Source organism: Lineus longissimus, chromosome 6 (assembly GCF_910592395.1).
Source record: "Lineus longissimus chromosome 6, tnLinLong1.2, whole genome shotgun sequence".
NCBI lineage: Eukaryota > Metazoa > Nemertea > Pilidiophora > Heteronemertea > Lineidae > Lineus > Lineus longissimus.
In genome coordinates, this window is record NC_088313.1 from 13,697,984 (window position 1) to 13,716,736 (window position 18,753).

The window sequence follows — 18,753 nt, forward strand, 5'->3', positions numbered from 1 at the left end:
TACCTTGATCATCTCCCAGATCTTGCTCGACTGATTGAACTCCGCTGGGAGATATTTCGGCAACGCCATCTGCTGCGCAGCATCTTTTCTCTCCTCCTCCTCGTCTTTGTCCTTCAGGCACATTAACACTCTCACCTTGTAAAAAAATAAATGAATTGAAAATTACTTCACTCCAATAGCCCTGTACTTTCTACAATTGTACTTTTAAAAAATCTCACTTGAAATAAATGATACTTCCTGAGGATCAAGCTGCTATTTTTTCAAAGCATCTACGAATCTTGTCCCCAACAAATTAATGTAAAGCCACTGTGCTAAACTCCTAAGGCAGTCCATTAGTCTTCCAGAGAGCCCAATTACAAGTCACAGTAAGAGGAAATGCCGATCTACCTGTTGTTGTACATCAGTGTCCATTGCATCTGCAGTGTACATATATAGTCCAAGTCATAATTGACATCCTTTCTGCTTTGCATAAGTTACACCCAATGTACATGCGAGGTGCGCGTCACTAGTGCACCAGTGTCAGGCTTATCGTCCTATGTTTTGCAAAGGTTGTGCGCGGCATTGGGTAGATCACTGAAGCGATTTAAGGGATGTCAATTGTGATTTGGACTGTGCGTACAGGGTGTCCAAATCAGACCAGGGAACATTCAACGGAAACAGGACTAATGTAACAAATATCTCTTACCAAACGACCTCGTCGACGGCTCGGGATCACCTTCTTCGCCTTCTGCGTCCGCACCAATTCCTTCTTCTTGTTCAAGTTCTCTAATCTGGAGTTCGCCTGTAGAAGGTGATCCTTCTCGGGGGTGGCGCTGAGGTTTTCTTCATTGTTGCAATTCTCGTCATGGTGCTCACCCTCTGGCCACGTGTCGTCCACGTGGAGATGTATCGCTGCCAGAGTTGCTGCTTCCTCCTTTGTGCATGGGAGGTCGCCACTTACGATGAGCTGCTGCAACTGTAAAGGAAATGGAAAGAACCGTACTGTAAGCTGACAAATTTCGGGGGCATGTTGGGGGGAGGATTTTGCAATAGCATCGAATTACAAAACGAAAATCCCCCAAAAAAATAATTTTTTGTCTGAAAATTCACAAAAATTTCATAATCTGCCATTTCATTTTTCTCAGAAATTTTTTAAAATCGCTTAAATTAAAAGGGCGTGCTAATTTTTTTGAGCTGTTTTGAAACCGATGTAATCAATCTGTTTCAGGGAAGCGCTCTACGGATAACAGTTTCAAATCGGCTTCTGTGTGAACGCAGCATTATGGAGTCGCGGCAGAAAAGATGATTTTGATCCCCATGTCACAAGAACTACAGTCCAAATCACAATTGACATCTGTAAATCGCGTTATTGATGCGCTACTCGCAGGGTAGGTCTTGCGCAAGTTGCATAGGCCGCACGTATATACGCGAAACATAGAGATAATTGTGGCACTGGTGTGACATTGGCACACAAATAGCGCATCCGTTACGGAAGGCTGGACAGATGTCATTGGTGACTTGGACTGGCGATTCAATGAAAACGACAGGAAGAGGGTAAACATACATGAAAATGACAAAAAACAGCATCTTCACTCTGCGACATCTTCATAAAGGCACTGAGACACTCCGAATGACAAGGAATGGAACTGGACAGAATAAATGACGATCGTCCCATCTTACACAATTAACATGTCATTACCATGGACATGTTTTCATGACAACTGACAGAAAATAAATAATGTTTTGATAATATTCACACAGCAATATCCATCAGAGGATGGTCAATCACACCTTTAAGCCATCTTTTTTCTAAATCCAGTTTTTTCAGGAAGTCTTGACACCCATTTATCATGGATGTGTTCGGGTTCACAGCAAATAGCTAAAAAGAAAATTTATGAGAAAAAAACGAACTTGGAAAATATGTCTCAAAAAATGGTTATTTTTTGTCTGATTTGGAAATTCAATGTTCTACAGGGAGCGGAATCAAAAATCTTTTCATTTTTGCTGTCAAATTAAGCCCTTTGTCATAGGGAAAAACAGAAATCCTCCAAAAATTGGAAATGTCTCATCCCTGTAACATGTATAGTCCATTTCACAAATGACATCCATCCTGCTTCGCGTCATTGACGCGCAATGTACATGTGTACGCATCTGATTGGAGGGTTAAATGAAAGAACTATATAATTACCATAGTCTATCTGATCCTTGCTACACCCTTCGTCAGACAAAGTGTCTCATCTTACACAATATCAGTAGTTAAACTCTAGCGCCAGCTCTACAGAGTTTTCATTGATACACCAGAATCCGCTGAATCGACAGTTTTACAAAGTCAAGTCAGAGCCCAAACAAATCAAATGTGCACACTCAGAAAACGTCAGAAGGCCTGAGCTATGATGAATTCAATTCGGATGATACCATAAGCCACTGTGACCCTTCGTTCCAGTAAAATGCATGACTGGTTAGTGCCAAACAAACTTCGTAAATCGTTCATACACCCCTAATTATGTTTTGATCCATTTGAAATACTTATTTAAAATAATATTTCCACATATTCCACTAAAAAATCACCAAGTGACTCGAATCGGTTCTCTCTCATACCATCCACTAATAATCATAAAACGACTCAGATTATTTTTAACTGACAGGATCCACAAGAAATCATAAAATGACTCCAATCAGTTTTAACAAATATGATCCACGAGAAATCGTAAAATGACTCCAATCTGTTCTAACAAATATGAGTCAGAAATCATAAAATTCACAAAGAAACAATTATTTCTACCAAATATGATCCGACCATCAGAATCATACGTTGAAAGAGTATCCAAAATGCTCAAAAATCTTCCTTTTAAAGGGCGTGTTCCAATCAGAATCACAAATGTCATCAGCAACCCAGCGCCTTCAGATGTTGAATAACAACTGCTTATCTCAGACAAGTCTTATCAGGCCACACTAAATACTCAATTGGTTTATTGGACAATGGCATTTGGAGAATGGCAGTATAGAGGGTGATGGTGAATGAGATGAATGGCCATTAGGTAACCCTTATCAGTTTACTGGGGACTGTGCAATGCAGAGGAATGAAGGCCAGTTCGTTGGGGAGACCATTTCAAGAAATGGGTCATACTATGTAGGAGGTGATCGACCTCCTCAACAGTGTCAATGGAGCAGGATTTTGAAAAAGCCTCCAAAAATTTACAATTAGACTCGCCGAACTCCTTTGTGGGCAGACGGAATTGAGGGGCAAAAGGCATGAAAGTCACTACTGTACAATTCCTGTCGCCCCTCAACTTCGGCTGAAAGGGTGGATGTCGTCCTGGGTGCCGACAAATGGTACCCAGGTTCGAGATCGACTGGACAATAAGCACCTTGGGTGCCATTACACTAGACAAACGGCACCCAGCTTCTTCTTCTACACTTTTTCTACACCTACAACTGAGGTTGGCCCCACGCTCACGGAGGTCACGTGTCATGATAACCATCATTTTGCAAGATGGAGCAATATCGACTGATTGTCAGAAAAATACGCAGCAAATCAATTCATTTTGTCATCACACAATTTTTCATTCTCTGACTATAGGCCTAAACGCGTTTGTTTCTGTTTATTTGTTCTTTTTTATTTCGCGCACGGCTAATGCTGCAAGTACCACAGCGTGAGATAAAACGAGATTGCAAGAAACGTCCTCGTCCCTAAGATCCGTAAACCAGGCAAAAAGAAGCTGGGTGCTGTTTGTCTAGTGTAATGGCACCCAGGGTGCTTATTGTCCAGTTGATCTCGAACCTGGGTACAATTTGTCGGCACCCAGGATGACATCCACCTTTCAGCTCAACTTCGCCAGCCCACAAATAATTCTGGCAAGTCTATTGTAATTTCCCACAGCTCCAACGTAAATCAATTCAAATCGTCATACTGATACAGTTATCATATTAATTGCCCCCAAAACAACCTCAAACTTTCTGTGAACTTGAACTTATCACATAGTCGTATCAACTGTGGCGTGAACCCCAGGTGACAAAGAAAAGGGTTCATACCAGGTTGTCCGTTTCTATTAAACAGATACTCGAGGACACTGTTTTAAAAACACTTCCTGCACAGACGTAAAAGAAATATCAAGATTGGCCTAGATTTTTTCGAAAACAGGTGAATTGAACAGAATTTGTGTCATCAAAATGACATAAATCACACAAAAGCATGACAGCAAGAGGAAAATACTGTCAACCTCCCTTAGCAGACACCCTCTATTAAGGACATCGATCTTGGTCCAACTGTCCATTTCTATTCAATATGACTCTGCAATCAGAACACCTCTTTATCAAGGCCCGCATTTGTCAGTCCCGAGGGTGTCAGAGAGGTTCTACTGTATGTGGAAAAAAACAAAACAAATTTGATTCTTCTGAAAAGGATGTCCTGGATTCTTGAAGATACAAACACACCATTTTGTGTTTTGACATACGCTGCCATAATTCCCCGAAATCAAGAATCACATTCCACATAGATACAGTCTGCAGCGGAAGGAAACAATTCCTCACCACACATTTTTGTGTAACTAGTTGGTGTAAATAGCTAAATGACTTGCTCGAGGGCTTATAAACAATCAGCAAAAATTTACTGTAAACTACAAACATTTTGCCCGAGTTTTTTTTGCGGATTTTGTGAATAAGCTGTATTTGCGATTTTTTTTAAAATTGGTAAACAGAAAGAAATTTGTGATCTGCCAAAATAAAAATGTCTAAAATTTAACCCTTTTAACACCTTTTTACAGAATTTTTTGCGGGCTCAAAAATAAATAGGTACAAACAATTCGCAGTATAAACCAGGTCCCAGCAAGATGTGTAACTATACAAGCTGTTTCTATGACCTGGCATTACAAATGACACAGCACTGTCATATGATTCTGGAGTCGACCTCTGATTTAAATCGCACAGTACACTTGAATGGAACCAGGAAATGACCGAGCTAAAACATCATCATCTGCCTTTGACAGCACCCACAATAGAAGATGACCAAGCATCAGTTAATAACGATAAAAGTGGTTTGCCCTATTTATCTGTTACACAAGGATAATCAAGCTGCATTTAAGGCCAAGGATATCTGAACATACGATTCGTGTCACATATGAGCAGCAGTAAGCATTAAAAAAACCCAATAGATTCACAACCCATGTCAAGCCCGAGACAATTTCATCCACGAAAGGTTCTGTTATATTGAAGGCTGTAGGCTTAAAACACCGAAAGGGGTTCGGTTTTCGAATTTGTGACCCCACTTTTTTTTGGGGGGGGGGGGCAGAGAAAAAATGCTCTTATCAGGCCAATTCACAAAAAACTAAATTCCCTGCAAACACATGAAAAGTTGCTCTTTTATCAAATAATATTGACATTTTTCAGTTCTTGAGTTGCCTCCCAGGTGACAGGACTGAATGAAGCAGGTTTGGCCATCTATGAGTAAAACGAGGAACTTAAGTCTATTACAGTCCAAATTGCAAATGACATCCATCCTGCTTCGAGTTGCGCCCTGTGTTGCACATCAATGACACCAGTGACGCCCTTATAATATATCTCTCTATGTTTTGCATATTTTACACACGACCTCCGCGCTGGGTAGCACATCACTAACCCGCCAATGATGCAAATTTAGGGATGACAATTGTGATTTGGACTGTGGCATTGGGTATTTGTGTGATTAAAGGCAATATATCCGATGTGGGAAATTTATAATTATGTCATGTTATCACCTAATTCTGGATCATGATTTTAGATCGGACCATTTTACTCTGCACCCCAAGATGTTGTCCCCAATGACTGCTTTTAGCTCGCAGTGAAATTGTCTCTTCCAAGAACACCAGACAAAGACTGACCTTTTTGTACTGTGAGTGGATACTATCGAAACTATCACTGTCACTGTCTTGATTCTTTTGCGCATCAAGTTCCTGAAAAAAATCAAACACACCCATTAGTCAGCATAAAAAAGGCAAAATCCCCGAGTAATTTTTGCGAGCCTGACATTTTTGTTAGATTTTCATATGGATGATTGACTGCTCACAAAAGAGGGACTCCTCAGTACCTTTTCTTAGCCAATTATTTGCCCTTGCTTTTAAATATTTTACTAATCACCCATGTTTTGCCCCCCCCCACCCCATGGACATGATGGAAGCAACCTAATATCCCTCTTTTGAACACCTTGTGGCAGATTACAAAATCTACGAGCCAGAAACAGCTTATTTCTTTTTGTTCTCAGGTTTTTGTCTTCATCTCTCAGTATCATAACAGATACTAATCCCACAACTATCGGTAATCGCACATTAGAGAAATCCCCTGCGCACTAAGCTTAATTTGTCTTTTTTCTATCTTTTTATTGTTCATGAATAGGACATGCCCTGTTATGCCTAAATACAATGATTATCGGTATCTGCACAACTTGACCAAATTCTAGGTTGAGTTTTTTAAAGACCATCCAGCCCACAATTTTAATTTTTTATCGAAATTTTAGGACCGACCTTAGCTTGAGAAATGGCAGTGTTTAGAATCAACCCCAAATTTTGCAAGGAAAACAAGTTTTTTAGTGACGTCTGTGGGGGTGGGGGGGGTGGATGGCTGGACAACCGATTCCCCAGGATGCCTAGAATCACGCAGGCTTTTCAGCTTGCCGAGCTGGCCAGCCTTGTCCTCCGAAAGGAAAAAAGTTATTCAAGCTAAAACAGCACTATCTAGGGCAGGCTTCTCTGTAAGTTTGATACCCGGAATATAAATGTAATATAGTTGGCAATCTCATCAACTGATTCTCCAGGGTGGTGTTGCAGTATAGACCCTGTCAACACAGACCCTGAAGCTACAAGACTTTCCAAAGTATAAAGGGGAGTACGCGGGTATCAAATATGAAGGGGACAACCTACCTCCATTTTCAGAAATCCCCACACCGTCTGACTCCACATCCGGTATTCTGGTCCAAGACTAGCCATCCTGCTTAAAAATTCCTTCATTTCCGGTTTTACCGCTTCTAAATCCATACTACAAATCTCCATCCAACTTTCAATGATTTTCATGGCCGACCGGTGAAGTGGAGGAATCTCAAATATTGGCGAAGTTGGCGACGTCGTAAAGCTCGGACTCCGACATTTGCTGAGGTTGAGTTTGCTCGGACTACACGTCTGTGATATCGACGTCGGAGGATGGAGATTTTGACTTCCTAAGGACGAGGTTGACACATTCATTTCACTAACTTTATCCTGCATTGTCAGAAGGTTTTGGGGTGGTGGCACAACATGTAAAGACATTGACGGATCGTTTTCACTTTTCACGTCTGTTTTTTCATCTTCCGATTTTTCAGCTGGACTTAGAATACTTTTGTTTTCTGAAGATGACGGCGTTTCGCACTGACTGCCACATGGTGACGCTGCAGCAAAATGAACCACGATATTGGAAGTTTCGAGATTGGCCGTGGTGACCTGGATATCCACCAAGTTTGCTGACCCAATTGAATCTCGTTGCAACTTATCACAGGGAAGGACGGGAACACGCTGCGAGCTACTACTTATCGAGTACGAACGTTCAGAGGGGCGTGGGATGCCCACAGGAACAATACGCCCCTCGAGAACATTTGGCACAGAGTTTGAACGTGACAGCATTGGTGATATCGAAGCAGAGTCAAGATGAGGGTCCATCACGAAAGTCGGGAGGTTAATCAGCTCTCGCTGAAATGCGATTATATCAATATCCGGTGCAGGTTTTCTAATGATTTTGATTGGATCAATATGATCCAATCGACTATGAGCAGAATTTCGTCGTCGCGTTATATCCAAATTGGCTAACGCTAAATTCCCGTGCGATTTGGAAAGTCGCTTCTTCACGCTCGGCCATTTGAAAATCCGCTTGGTTTTAATCTCAGAATCAAGACAGTTGTCATTGTCGAGGAATGTCACGTGCGTCGGTGAGAAGCGTGTGTTTGCTAACGTGTTCTCATCGCTCATGGATTTAATACTCATGCGATGTTGCGTCACTACATCCTTACTTATTAACGGGTTGGTGTACCAATCGTTGTCATAACCTTCGTCATCCTCCGATGCCTGACGATATATTGTCTCCATCTCAGCGATATGCACACGGAGGTTTGGCTTTTTCTTTTTGACACTCATGCTACTCCCTGCATTCTGTATCCCACCCACAGCTGGTTCCCCTTTACCCGTACTCTCCACAGAATCCGCTCGCACCGGATAACACTTCGTATCCACAATTTCTGGCAATTGTAATCCACCGACCACACAGCCGCTAGTCGGCGTTTTCCGTCGAATCATATTCCCAAAGATTTTATGACACAATAACCGTAGGATGATAACCGGATGAACCAGAACTGGCATTGCCGTGAATAAAAATTCCAAGAGCGGTTTACTTGAAATGAAGCCCAAGACGTTCTCATGTTCGTGATGTATTGGTGACATTGGTGTTTCGTGTAGTGGTTCCCGCCCTGCCCGCGGGCTTTGGGGAGGAGGAGGGGAGTCCCAGACTTTCATCTCTTGCGACTGTTCATTCATTGCATCCTAGAACAAGAATACGATGATATTGGGTTTCAATTCCTGAATTGATGTGGTTGTCTGGTGATAGTTTACTGAAGTTCGATTGTGAAAATCAGAAATCACACCCGATGATTTTTGACACTTTAGTTGAGGAAAATAAAATGAAGTCTAGTTCTACACAAGTCTATTTAGTTCCTTGATTCATAACATTTTTTATGTAAAAGGTATCAGTATAGTTGATTTTTCCCTGGCACAAGTCCAGAGGTTCCCTGTATATTAAGGGTTTACTAGGCACCCACCATTTTGGCTAAAACTTAAAATCTAAAGTCCATTAGAATTCTTCCAAATCAATGTGATTGCCACTTTCAAGGGTAGGAGTCAGTTCTTTGTTTTCCAGAAAACAGCCTCCCATGTTTTCGATGGGCATTCACGTCATTTTGAAGAAGTTCTAATTGCTTTTGGATTTGAAGTTCTAGTCAAATGGCGGTACGTATGGTCAACCTTTAATGGCACCGGCAGCCCTTTATATCACAAACTAGGGTTCTAAACACAACACAATAAGACAATTTTACCTCTATCACATGAGCAACGAGGCCCTCTAGTGAGCATGCCTCTAATCGACCCGTAGCATCCCACATAGACACTTTGCCCAGTGCCATGAGTTCGATGAAGTTATCTTCAGGATAATGCACTTGCAAAACAGGGTTAGGGGTGTCATCCGTGAAGACTGAAAAGACAAGTAGCCTACATGTACAAGTTATCTGCTATATACAGTACTGCCCACAAGTAACATTGCCACTGTAGGTCATGCGAGGATTGCCCATCGACCATGCTGTGGAGGAGATGACTAGCAGAGTCTGATGGGTGGTCCCTGGGGGCATAACAGCTTCATCTGGTAACAACCTGTCTGTTAAGGATCTATACTGGACTAGAACACGTGCTGTAAAATATTGGCCAAAAAATATTTTGTGATGCAGACACTTTGGCCTAGATGCCGCCCAGTTCTGGGCAATGGCATACTGAACTTCCAGCAGTATTGCCTCTGTAGCCTCCGCCCACCACTCAAGAAATATGTGTCATTTTTCTGTATATCGCGCACCTCACTTTACAGTGCACCTCACCAAAATTTGATCTGATTCAAATTTGTATGCATAATGACACAGCATTGTGTATCACAGCATTTCTATTTTTCCTGGACCACCAGTAAATCCAAACGGCATACCCGAGACAACAGTCCAGAGAGCTGCATGAATTGATATTTCATTAGCAGCACGCCAACCGCAATGCCAACTAAGGGGACGTGTGACATGACATGTAACAAAGGGACATGTGGCACATCGTACGAGGTGGCACCACCTGCAAATGAAATCTTGAATTGACAGCACACATCGCCACTCCTGGACTCAGAGGGGGTGGTTCCCTTGATTGATTAGGCCTACTTTATGTAACAAAAACTGGTCTGTTAATTTTCAAGGAGTGCCCTCAACAAATGTTCCCTTTTCACGTCTTGGTATTGGTTGAACTTTAAAGGTGACCTGAAATGCTTTTATTGAAATTCTAACTTGGGGTATAAAACTATAGGGCATAACATAAGAAACACAAGTGTGAAAACCGCATAAAAAATCAAACTACTCATCTTAATGTTATAGCAGTTTGTAATTCAAACATTCCAGGTGGTGCAGGAAGAACAAATTAATGATGTACATTGTGCTGTACTGAAATAAAGTTTTGATAGTTTCATGCTTATATTTTAATTACCTTGTCACAGGTATGAGCTTTTAGGGAACAGGTAAATGTGCAATTTTAAAATATAGGCATGAAACTCTAAAAAACTTTATTTCAGTACAGCACAATCTACATCATCAGTTTGTCCATCCTGCACCAGCTGGAATGTTTGAATTTTCTACCTGCCATAACCTGAAGATGGGTAGTTTGCTTTTTATGCGGTTTTCACCACTGTGCTTGTTATCTTATGCCCTATCATTTTTTCCCTAGGGTAAAGAGTGTTGCAGGTGACCTTTAACTGACACCAATGCAGAGGTAATGAGCTGGGACAACAGGTGCTGTCAGGTGGTTGTCGATGATTGCCTACAGTTAATCTAACAAACCTCTGATAAGGGCCGACTGTATTATTCTTGGTCTATATATCGATGTCGATTGATTTTGAGGGCGCGTGGATAGTCACCCCATTGAGACCATATTGTTATTACAAAACTACTACATTGTACACAGGAGAACCTCTCTAGTAAGGACACCTTTGGGACTGACTCATACTGTCCTTATAAGGGAGGTGTCCTGATTAGTGGGGGCAAATTGAATGGAAACAATCAATTTGGAACCAAAACTAGTGTCCATAATAGAGAGGTGTCTGCTTAGAGAGGTTCCACTATACAGTAGAACCTCTCTTAGCGGACACCTCTCTAATAAGGACAACCTCTGTATTAAGGACACTAGTTTTGGTCCCAAATTGGTTATTTCCATTTAATTTGACCTCTCTTATCAGGACACCTCTCTATTAAGGACAGCACTTGTCAGTCCCGAGGGTGTCCTTAATAGAGAGGTTCTACTGTACTTACTTTTGGTATCAAAGAGATCAACTCTCCCTCCAAGACAATGGAAGAGGCCCATATACACAAGAATCCTAGCTGCATGATATTTGACGTATCTTGCGTATTTCGTGCTGTGGTTTGTGTAGTACCATTCGTCCGACGGCAGAAGGAGTTGCATAAGTGCGTCGGCGATGAGGGCATCAGATAACGCCTGATGGAAGCTGGGATTCATGGCAATGCAGGCAAGGGCTTGGAGGATGAGGCACAGAAGGTGCTGAAAGGAAGAAGAACATGTTATTGAAAAGTGCAGCTGAGTGTTCCCCTCAAAAAAAAAAAAAAAAAGGTAAAGTTTAGGGTTTATAGTCTGATATCAACTACGATATAGGTTATCATCCGACTTTACACTTTAACCCCAGTCTGTCCTGAAACCTTTCAGTAGACCTCAGATGAGCTGCTCAACCAGCGCTACAATCTGAGCATTTCTGACCGGTACCCATTTATACACCTGGGTGCAGAGAGGCAAGTAAGACAGAGAGACCAGCCTACAGTCTCACGCCGACAGTGGGGATCGAACCCGGGACCTCTTGACCGCTGATCGAGAGTCCAAGCCACTACACCAAAGCGGCTCCTCAAGTAGCCTCTACTCTTAACTGGCCAGTTTCCACTTTACTGATTGCTGTGAATGACTGGGTTTGGATGCCTGTTGCTAGCCCACGCATAGGCCTAGTTCTTGACATCATCCTTGGCTTCCATGTGCAACATCATACTAAACCCTTTTTGTGGCTCTGTTTAGTACTAATGACTTAGACATGGGGCTCGTTGAAATAAAAATGACCTCACATATGGCCGCACAAAACCGTTGCCTCTGAAATCGACAAAGAAGATGCAGCCACCAATCATCCCGCCACAAAACCAAAATTTGCAGGTTATAGGTAACTCGATACTCACAGGGTCATGATTTGGGTCCAAGGCTTCTATTAACGTTTTGATATGTCCGTCATTTATCACGCGATGCTGGACATTAATACCATGGCACATGACAGTAAGAATCCTAGCACTAAGAATCTGAAGACAATGATGTGTACAGTGCCGCACCCTGGTGCTCGGCGTACACTTAGCGCGAGTCCCTGTAATACGGTTATGCATGGTTATAGAATTATGTAACACATTTAAAATCTGACTCGGGTCTGTGCTCATTAATTTTTCAACTGGGGTGTGAATTTCAGCGCTTTGGTCGACTGTCTCCGGTAAATCCTCTTTTTGTTTATCACGATGTGTGTTTGCTACGCCGTCCAAACTAGTCCGTTTCTTCAACGCCGTTTTTTGCACTTCGCCTCGGAATGAATTATTTGGCGTACGAGCTTTGTGTAACCGAGTCGTTTCACTGATATGAGCATTTCCAAGGCCACAGACATTGTAAACTCCATTTACAATACACATGTCGATAATTTTGTTTATGGCTGTCAATGCCGTGAAGTGAAGTGACTGTTTCCCTTTCAAGAGTTCGAATGCTGTGTTGAGTAGTTTTGAAAGTTGTATGAAGATGTTGTGTTTTTCTTCAAGGGACGTTAGCTCTTGTAGCTCATCACAGCAGGTCTGCAAAGAATAAAACAGAATGTTCAAGAAGAAGTTGCAATTTCTATTTTAAATAGTTGATAGCTCTGACTTCTGACCTATGGAAGTATTAGAATATTAAGATTTAAATGAGAGTGGAATTTCAATACTGAACAGTGTCTGATAATGTAATCTGTGCCTCTCAGCTCGCACTGAATCTTAAAGGAAAAAAGTTAACTTTCAAAATAGATCATAGTCTATTTCTGTAAATTTTTTGTCTGCATCATTTCCAGCTGAAGAGCACAAACTATGGTCAAGATTATTCGGTTTTTTGTTGATCAGGGGTTTGTGACTAAACAGACGTTTTCAATTTCAGTAATCATGGCAATGAAAAACTATTTGTATGTACAGTAGAACCTCTCTATTAAGGACACCTTAGGGACTGACAAGTACTGTCCTTTATGGAGAAGTGTACTGATTAGAGAGGTCAAATTGAATGGAAGAAACCAATCTGGGACCAAAACTAGTATGGGAAATAATGAAATTGTTTTAAAAGTTGGATGCTATGCTGCTGCAAACTTGGAATATAATTTCTTAATTCCCCTTATGCACACTTCAAACTTAAATCTTAGTATTCATACTTTTAGAATGTGGTTCATGAATACGAAAGCAAAAGTGTACATTTTGAAGATGTCACGAGATGACCATTATCAAGTCTTAACCCTTAAAAGACCAAGATAATAATATGGCCGTCTCCCCCACTGCCAAATTAATAATGGTAATTTTCTCTAAGACAATCAGAAATTTCGATCTCAAAACACACCAAAAAGTTCTGCACCATTGTATAGCCAATACACTGTGTAATAGCGGTCCCACACACAAACAACATAGATCGTCCGTTTGTGATTGTGTTGCCGTATGGTGTTAGAATATTGAACTAAACTGGGCATGGTGAAAATTCGATGATCGTCGAAGTTGGTGTCTTGGCCAAGATTCGACGATCGTCGCAGTTGGACCTTTCATGGTTAAAGGGGAGACAGCATTGTAAATTATTTCATCTTAACCTCACTATTGACAGGGCCACTGATCATGGGGAGACTTCAGACATAGTGGTTAACACTGCTGTATGGCAAGCCGTTTGCTTAAAAAAGTCGAGATGATTTTTTTCAAGTCAAGATTTTTTTTTTCAAGTCAAGAAAAAATATTTCAAGTCAAGAAATTTCTTCAAAAAGTTGAGATTAGTATTTCCAAGTTTGCACATTTTTTTTCAATTCTACAAGTTTTTTTTTTAAATCGACTTTTTAAATATATATACATTTTTTTTTTAAGTAAAAAAAATTTTTTTCATTAATTTTTTTATATACAACTTATCAGTTGATTTTTTTTCTAATTCTTTAAAAAAATTTTTCAAGTCGATAAAAATATATTGTAAATGACAAATTTCCTATTCAACAAAAAAAAACACATTCGAGACAGAAAAAATAAGTCGAACATTATGACGTCATCACTTTTCGTGTACAGTATGTAGACTCGTCCCCAGCCGTTCTCTTGCTGACTTCGCATTCTAATGCCCACATATATACATAGCAGGGGACCAGTCTATACAGTATGCAAGATGGCGGGAGGCGATGTTGTTGACATTGCCGAGTGTCTGCGTCAGTGTCCCGCTGTTTACAAAATTTTCCAGGTCCGACTTATCCATGTTCTCCGCCATTTTTTTAAATACCGGCGGTCCTGCTAGGCGGCCCGCGCAATGTTCACAAAAACTGATGACGTCATAATGTTCGACTTTATTTTTGTAGCGCTCGACTGATTATTTTCTCGAGTATGAAATTTTTACTCGAGTATGAAATTTTTACTTTCGACACTATTTTGGTATTTATTATGTATCATTATTATATTTTACAAACACTATTTTTATTTTTATAATCATTTTTTTCTCGCAGTGAAATTTTTATTAATTGATTCAACTTCAATAAGTTAAATGAGAAGAAAAATAAATATCTCGACTTGAAAAAAAAAATTAATTTCAAATTTTTTTCTTGACTTGAAAAAAAATATCTTGACTAGAAAAAAATCATTTCGACTAGAAAAAAAATCATTTCGACTTTTTGAAGCAAACGGCTTGCCATACTGCTGGCTACCATGCCAGTAGGACCTGGGTTAGTTTTTGATACAACGTGGAACCAAGGATTGTATTTCCAAACCAGTATAGCTTTTTCGGACCTAAAATTCCTCGCTCCTCACAGTTCTCCTGATAAGACATTAAACTGATAGAGGCTCCTTGTATCTTGTGTCCATGCCAGGTCAATCAAAATACCACTACGAGTGAGAAAGGTGACTAGCTTGTGAGGGCTCTAGTTACTAGGCCAATAATTAAGTTGGCACCTCCGAGTCACACTTGAAAAACTAGAGAATAACACCTTCAAGTGAAGTGTGAAGTGTGGTGGCAGAAGAAGAAGAAGAACTGGGTCACTGCCACCCACTAACATATCGGTACGTCAAATTGGATACACCCATACACATTCTTGAACCCATTCATCTGAGAAATTTCATAATGGTGAAAAGAATGTTTTCTCTTTCGACCTAGACTAAAACAGCCCTAAGACATGTGCATCAAGATCTACATGGTCCCAACATCGAAATTATTTATTTACAGGACCTTTTTTCCTTGAGATGAGCTTTTGATGTAACCTCTTTCCTCTGCTGCAGACCATTCCTGCCAGGTTACCCAGACTTGCCATATCCTTTATTGATGCTATGCAGACCACTTGATACCAAATGAGAATAGACAGCCCAGTCAGACTCAATGTGCCCATTTCAAGCATCCTGATCAATATACACTTCCATGCGGATAGTCGGCATCGATTTTCCATCAGAAGCAAGCACGATATGCCACTAACGATCACTGATGAAAGAATCCTAGATGACTCTTGATCACGATAGAGACAGGCAGAACAGCTCAGCAGGGCAAGGAGGCACTTCTGTTAGCTTTCAATAACTAGAGAGTCGAGGCTTGGATCCAGAAGTGAAGAGAGAGCAGACAGGACATACAGGTTGGGGCAAAGAGGCCCTCCCCAATTATGACTTTATGGTGATCACAAGTGAGACTGGTGGCATTGCTAGGCAGGAAGCCTGTACGGCAGGCTATAGGGCAAGGAGGCACTTGTGTTGGCTCTGGATAATAACAGACTGGCAGTGGGCCCTTCAGCTCAGCTGGCAGGGGGAACAAGCCAGGACAAGGAGGCACTTCAGCTGGCTTTTACTAACAGTAGTGACAGGCATATCTGGCTTCAGTGGGTGAACAGCGAGGCCAGGGCAAGGAGGGACTTCAGCTGGCTTTTACTAACAATAGTGACAGGCATATCTGGCTTCAGTGGGGGAACAGGCCAGGGCAAGGAGGCACTTGAACCTGAGCTGGCTTTAACAAACTGCAGAGACCGGGAGATATGCCCAGGCTGGAAGTTCAGGCCAGGGCGTGATGAGTCATGATGATGATATGTCTCAAGAAATGGCAGAATTGATGGTGAGGATAATGCTGATGACGATGATCTCTCCGATGTAGTAATGTCAATCGAAAACCTGCCCCACACCTTGCATCCAAAAAAGACACATGACACATGCAAGCTAATTACTGAATTAAGTAAATCATTACACGAATTATAAATAATAAATCAAGTATTAATCAAAGCTCTTACCTGAATAATCTTATTAAATAATTCATTTACCGCCTTTTCGATTACAGGGTCGCTGGACTGGTCCGATATTGACATCACAGATAACATGCATGTTGCTAAGCCATCTAGTAGAGGTGGCACGCACTCAGAATTCATGGCCAGCTTAATCAAGACATTTAGACACTGCTCAGTTTCTTCAAAGCGGTTCTTTTCTGGAAAGAGAAAATAATGCATATTCAGAAATTGGACCCATTTCAACCTATCACTACTGTATAAAATGAAGGGCTGCCCAATAGGTGTCTACATATAAAATTTGAAGAATCTATGACAAATAAAAGTTAAACGTAACACCTTAATTGAAATTTTATAGTTTGTCCTTTCTGACATTGGAAACTAGGTTAAGGTCAAAATGTTATAAGTACATGTTCTATGTTAAGCTTGATCATATCAATCAACGATGCACATTGAAGATCACACAGTGAATGCGTCTTGATGTATGACCGACATTGGGTTTCATGACCAGAGATACTTACACCTGAAAAAGCGGTCACATTGACCCAAGTTTTTGTCAATATGTAAAGATGCCAAATAGGTGTCTACATATAAAATTTGAAGAGTCTAGGACAAATAATGACGAAATGTGCCACCTTCGCTGAAATTTTAGAGTTTGTGAACCTCTGTGAACAAAAGTAGGTCAAATCGAAAACCCGTGTATAATGTGATGAAGTATCATTAGAAGTATTGACAGTAAAAATTTGATGGTTCTAGCTGTCAGCGTTCATGAGATATTGAAAACGGGTTTTTGAAGATGGCCACCTTGAGCCCAGAAAGTAGGTCGATATTAAAATATCTGATAGACAGTTACTGATGCTTCAGCAGTAACTTGAAAGGCCTACACCATTCGTTAAAAATTTGAATTCGTAGTTGAATTTGAAATTTTCCAATGGCATAAATAAATGCTCAATATGAATTTCAGCGTTGCCGTTGTGTAGGCTCACATAAAAAACTCTGTATTAAGTTTCATCAAATCCGTATGCATAATAAAGGCATAGTGTATTACAGCATTTCGATTTTCTGGACCAACAGTAATGAAATGGTGTACTCTTTAAAGTGAGAAATATTCATTTACATGATTTTACTTAGGCATCGTTTACATCAACAGTCAACCTTGCAATTACCAAGCTGTGAAAAGAGTAAGCTTATCTCCTGTGGCATTTTCTCCTGCAAAATGATCCTTGCACTTCCAGAGAAACTCTCTAATCGGTGAATCCTCTCCAATCCAATTTCATCGTATTTGTAAACAAGTAATGGACAAATTATTTCCGCACAAGTTATTTCCGCACAACTTATTCCGAAGTGAGTTGATTGACCAAATACTCGCCTCAATAATGCAAATTCAATATCCCATATTATAGTATAACGCAGCGTTCTAGATAAGAAGTTGTCCACTGTTGAATACGTCCAAATGGTCCTTCCTCTTGAGATTTTTGTCATCAGGGACGGAGATGCCCTATACCCTTCAACTGTTACCATGGCAACAGCAATGAGATAAACAGTTACGTGTTGCACCTCGGCAGAGCTTGCGAGGTAATTTGTGCGGAATTATTCTCGGTGATTATGTGGCTGCATTGAAGCAAGATGAATGTTGCGACCTTTGGAAGTGGATAAGCACCGAAAATACAAAGAAATGATACAAGTGTGAGCGAAAATGAGAAAACGTATTATTGGGGTTTTTGTTGGAAATTTTCCAAGAACGACCTTTTTGTAAGACTAAGATATTGGTAATACAGAACTTGGGCAAAATTGGGTTGAGATGTTAAACTCTTCTTATCAAAGTACGGCATATTTTTATGAATTGAATCTTCTCACCCAGCTGAAGCAATTAAACTGTATTTTCAGAATACTTCCAGATTTAGGCGGATAAGTCTTGTATGAGCTACTCTGAGGAAATCGTGCAAGATGAGCATGGCCCCCTTCCATGCTTTCCCTTTAAAGGGGTATACCGTTCGTCCACATATATTTACTGTTGGTCCAACTAAATGTAGTGCCAGGCGACGCAAGTAGTCTTATGCATGATACATGCATGCATGGTCGCATGTTTTTTGTATTCTATTTGTGCATGTGTCATGTTTTCCAATCGCTGCGTGTTAATTTAGGCTATTTCTCCACTGTGTTTGTCATATGAGAACACAATAAGGTAGGTGTAATCTGCTAAGACCGCTCCGCTAGAGATGAAATGTTGGTGAGACAACCAATGCCTCCGGTCGGTATCAATTCCTTAAGTTCAGGTGCAATCACATCAAGTATATATCAGGTGAAAGCTCCAATCAAGAGTGTAAAGTTGAACAACAAAGATCCATATTATATGAATCCTCTTTGTTCTATCCTGCGCTTCATCTTATCGTTGACTAGCCTCATCTAAATGATATTACGATAAGTTTGACGTCCATTACCTGAGAATGAGACAACCATTTACGACTAATGGCG

General features: G+C 40.7%; 1 protein-coding gene across 6 annotated transcripts in view; it reads right to left on the reverse strand.

Moving 5' to 3' along the window:
* Positions 1-18,753, reverse strand: part of LOC135489776 (1-phosphatidylinositol 4,5-bisphosphate phosphodiesterase epsilon-1-like) — a 117,438-nt gene that overhangs the window by 32,014 nt on the left and 66,671 nt on the right. For all 6 annotated transcript variants that reach the window (XR_010447223.1, XM_064775309.1, XM_064775306.1 and 3 more), the window contains exons 3-10: positions 16,288-16,478; positions 11,984-12,631; positions 11,063-11,309; positions 9,059-9,213; positions 6,870-8,510; positions 5,835-5,906; positions 686-955; positions 4-135 (exon numbers count right to left, since the gene is read on the reverse strand). Coding sequence is in view for 5 of the 6 variants with exons in the window: in XM_064775309.1 (XP_064631379.1) it covers positions 4-135; positions 686-955; positions 5,835-5,906; positions 6,870-8,510; positions 9,059-9,213; positions 11,063-11,309; positions 11,984-12,631; positions 16,288-16,478 (3,356 nt within the window). In the remaining variant the exon portion in view is untranslated. The remainder of the gene's footprint in view (positions 1-3; positions 136-685; positions 956-5,834; positions 5,907-6,869; positions 8,511-9,058; positions 9,214-11,062; positions 11,310-11,983; positions 12,632-16,287; positions 16,479-18,753) is intronic.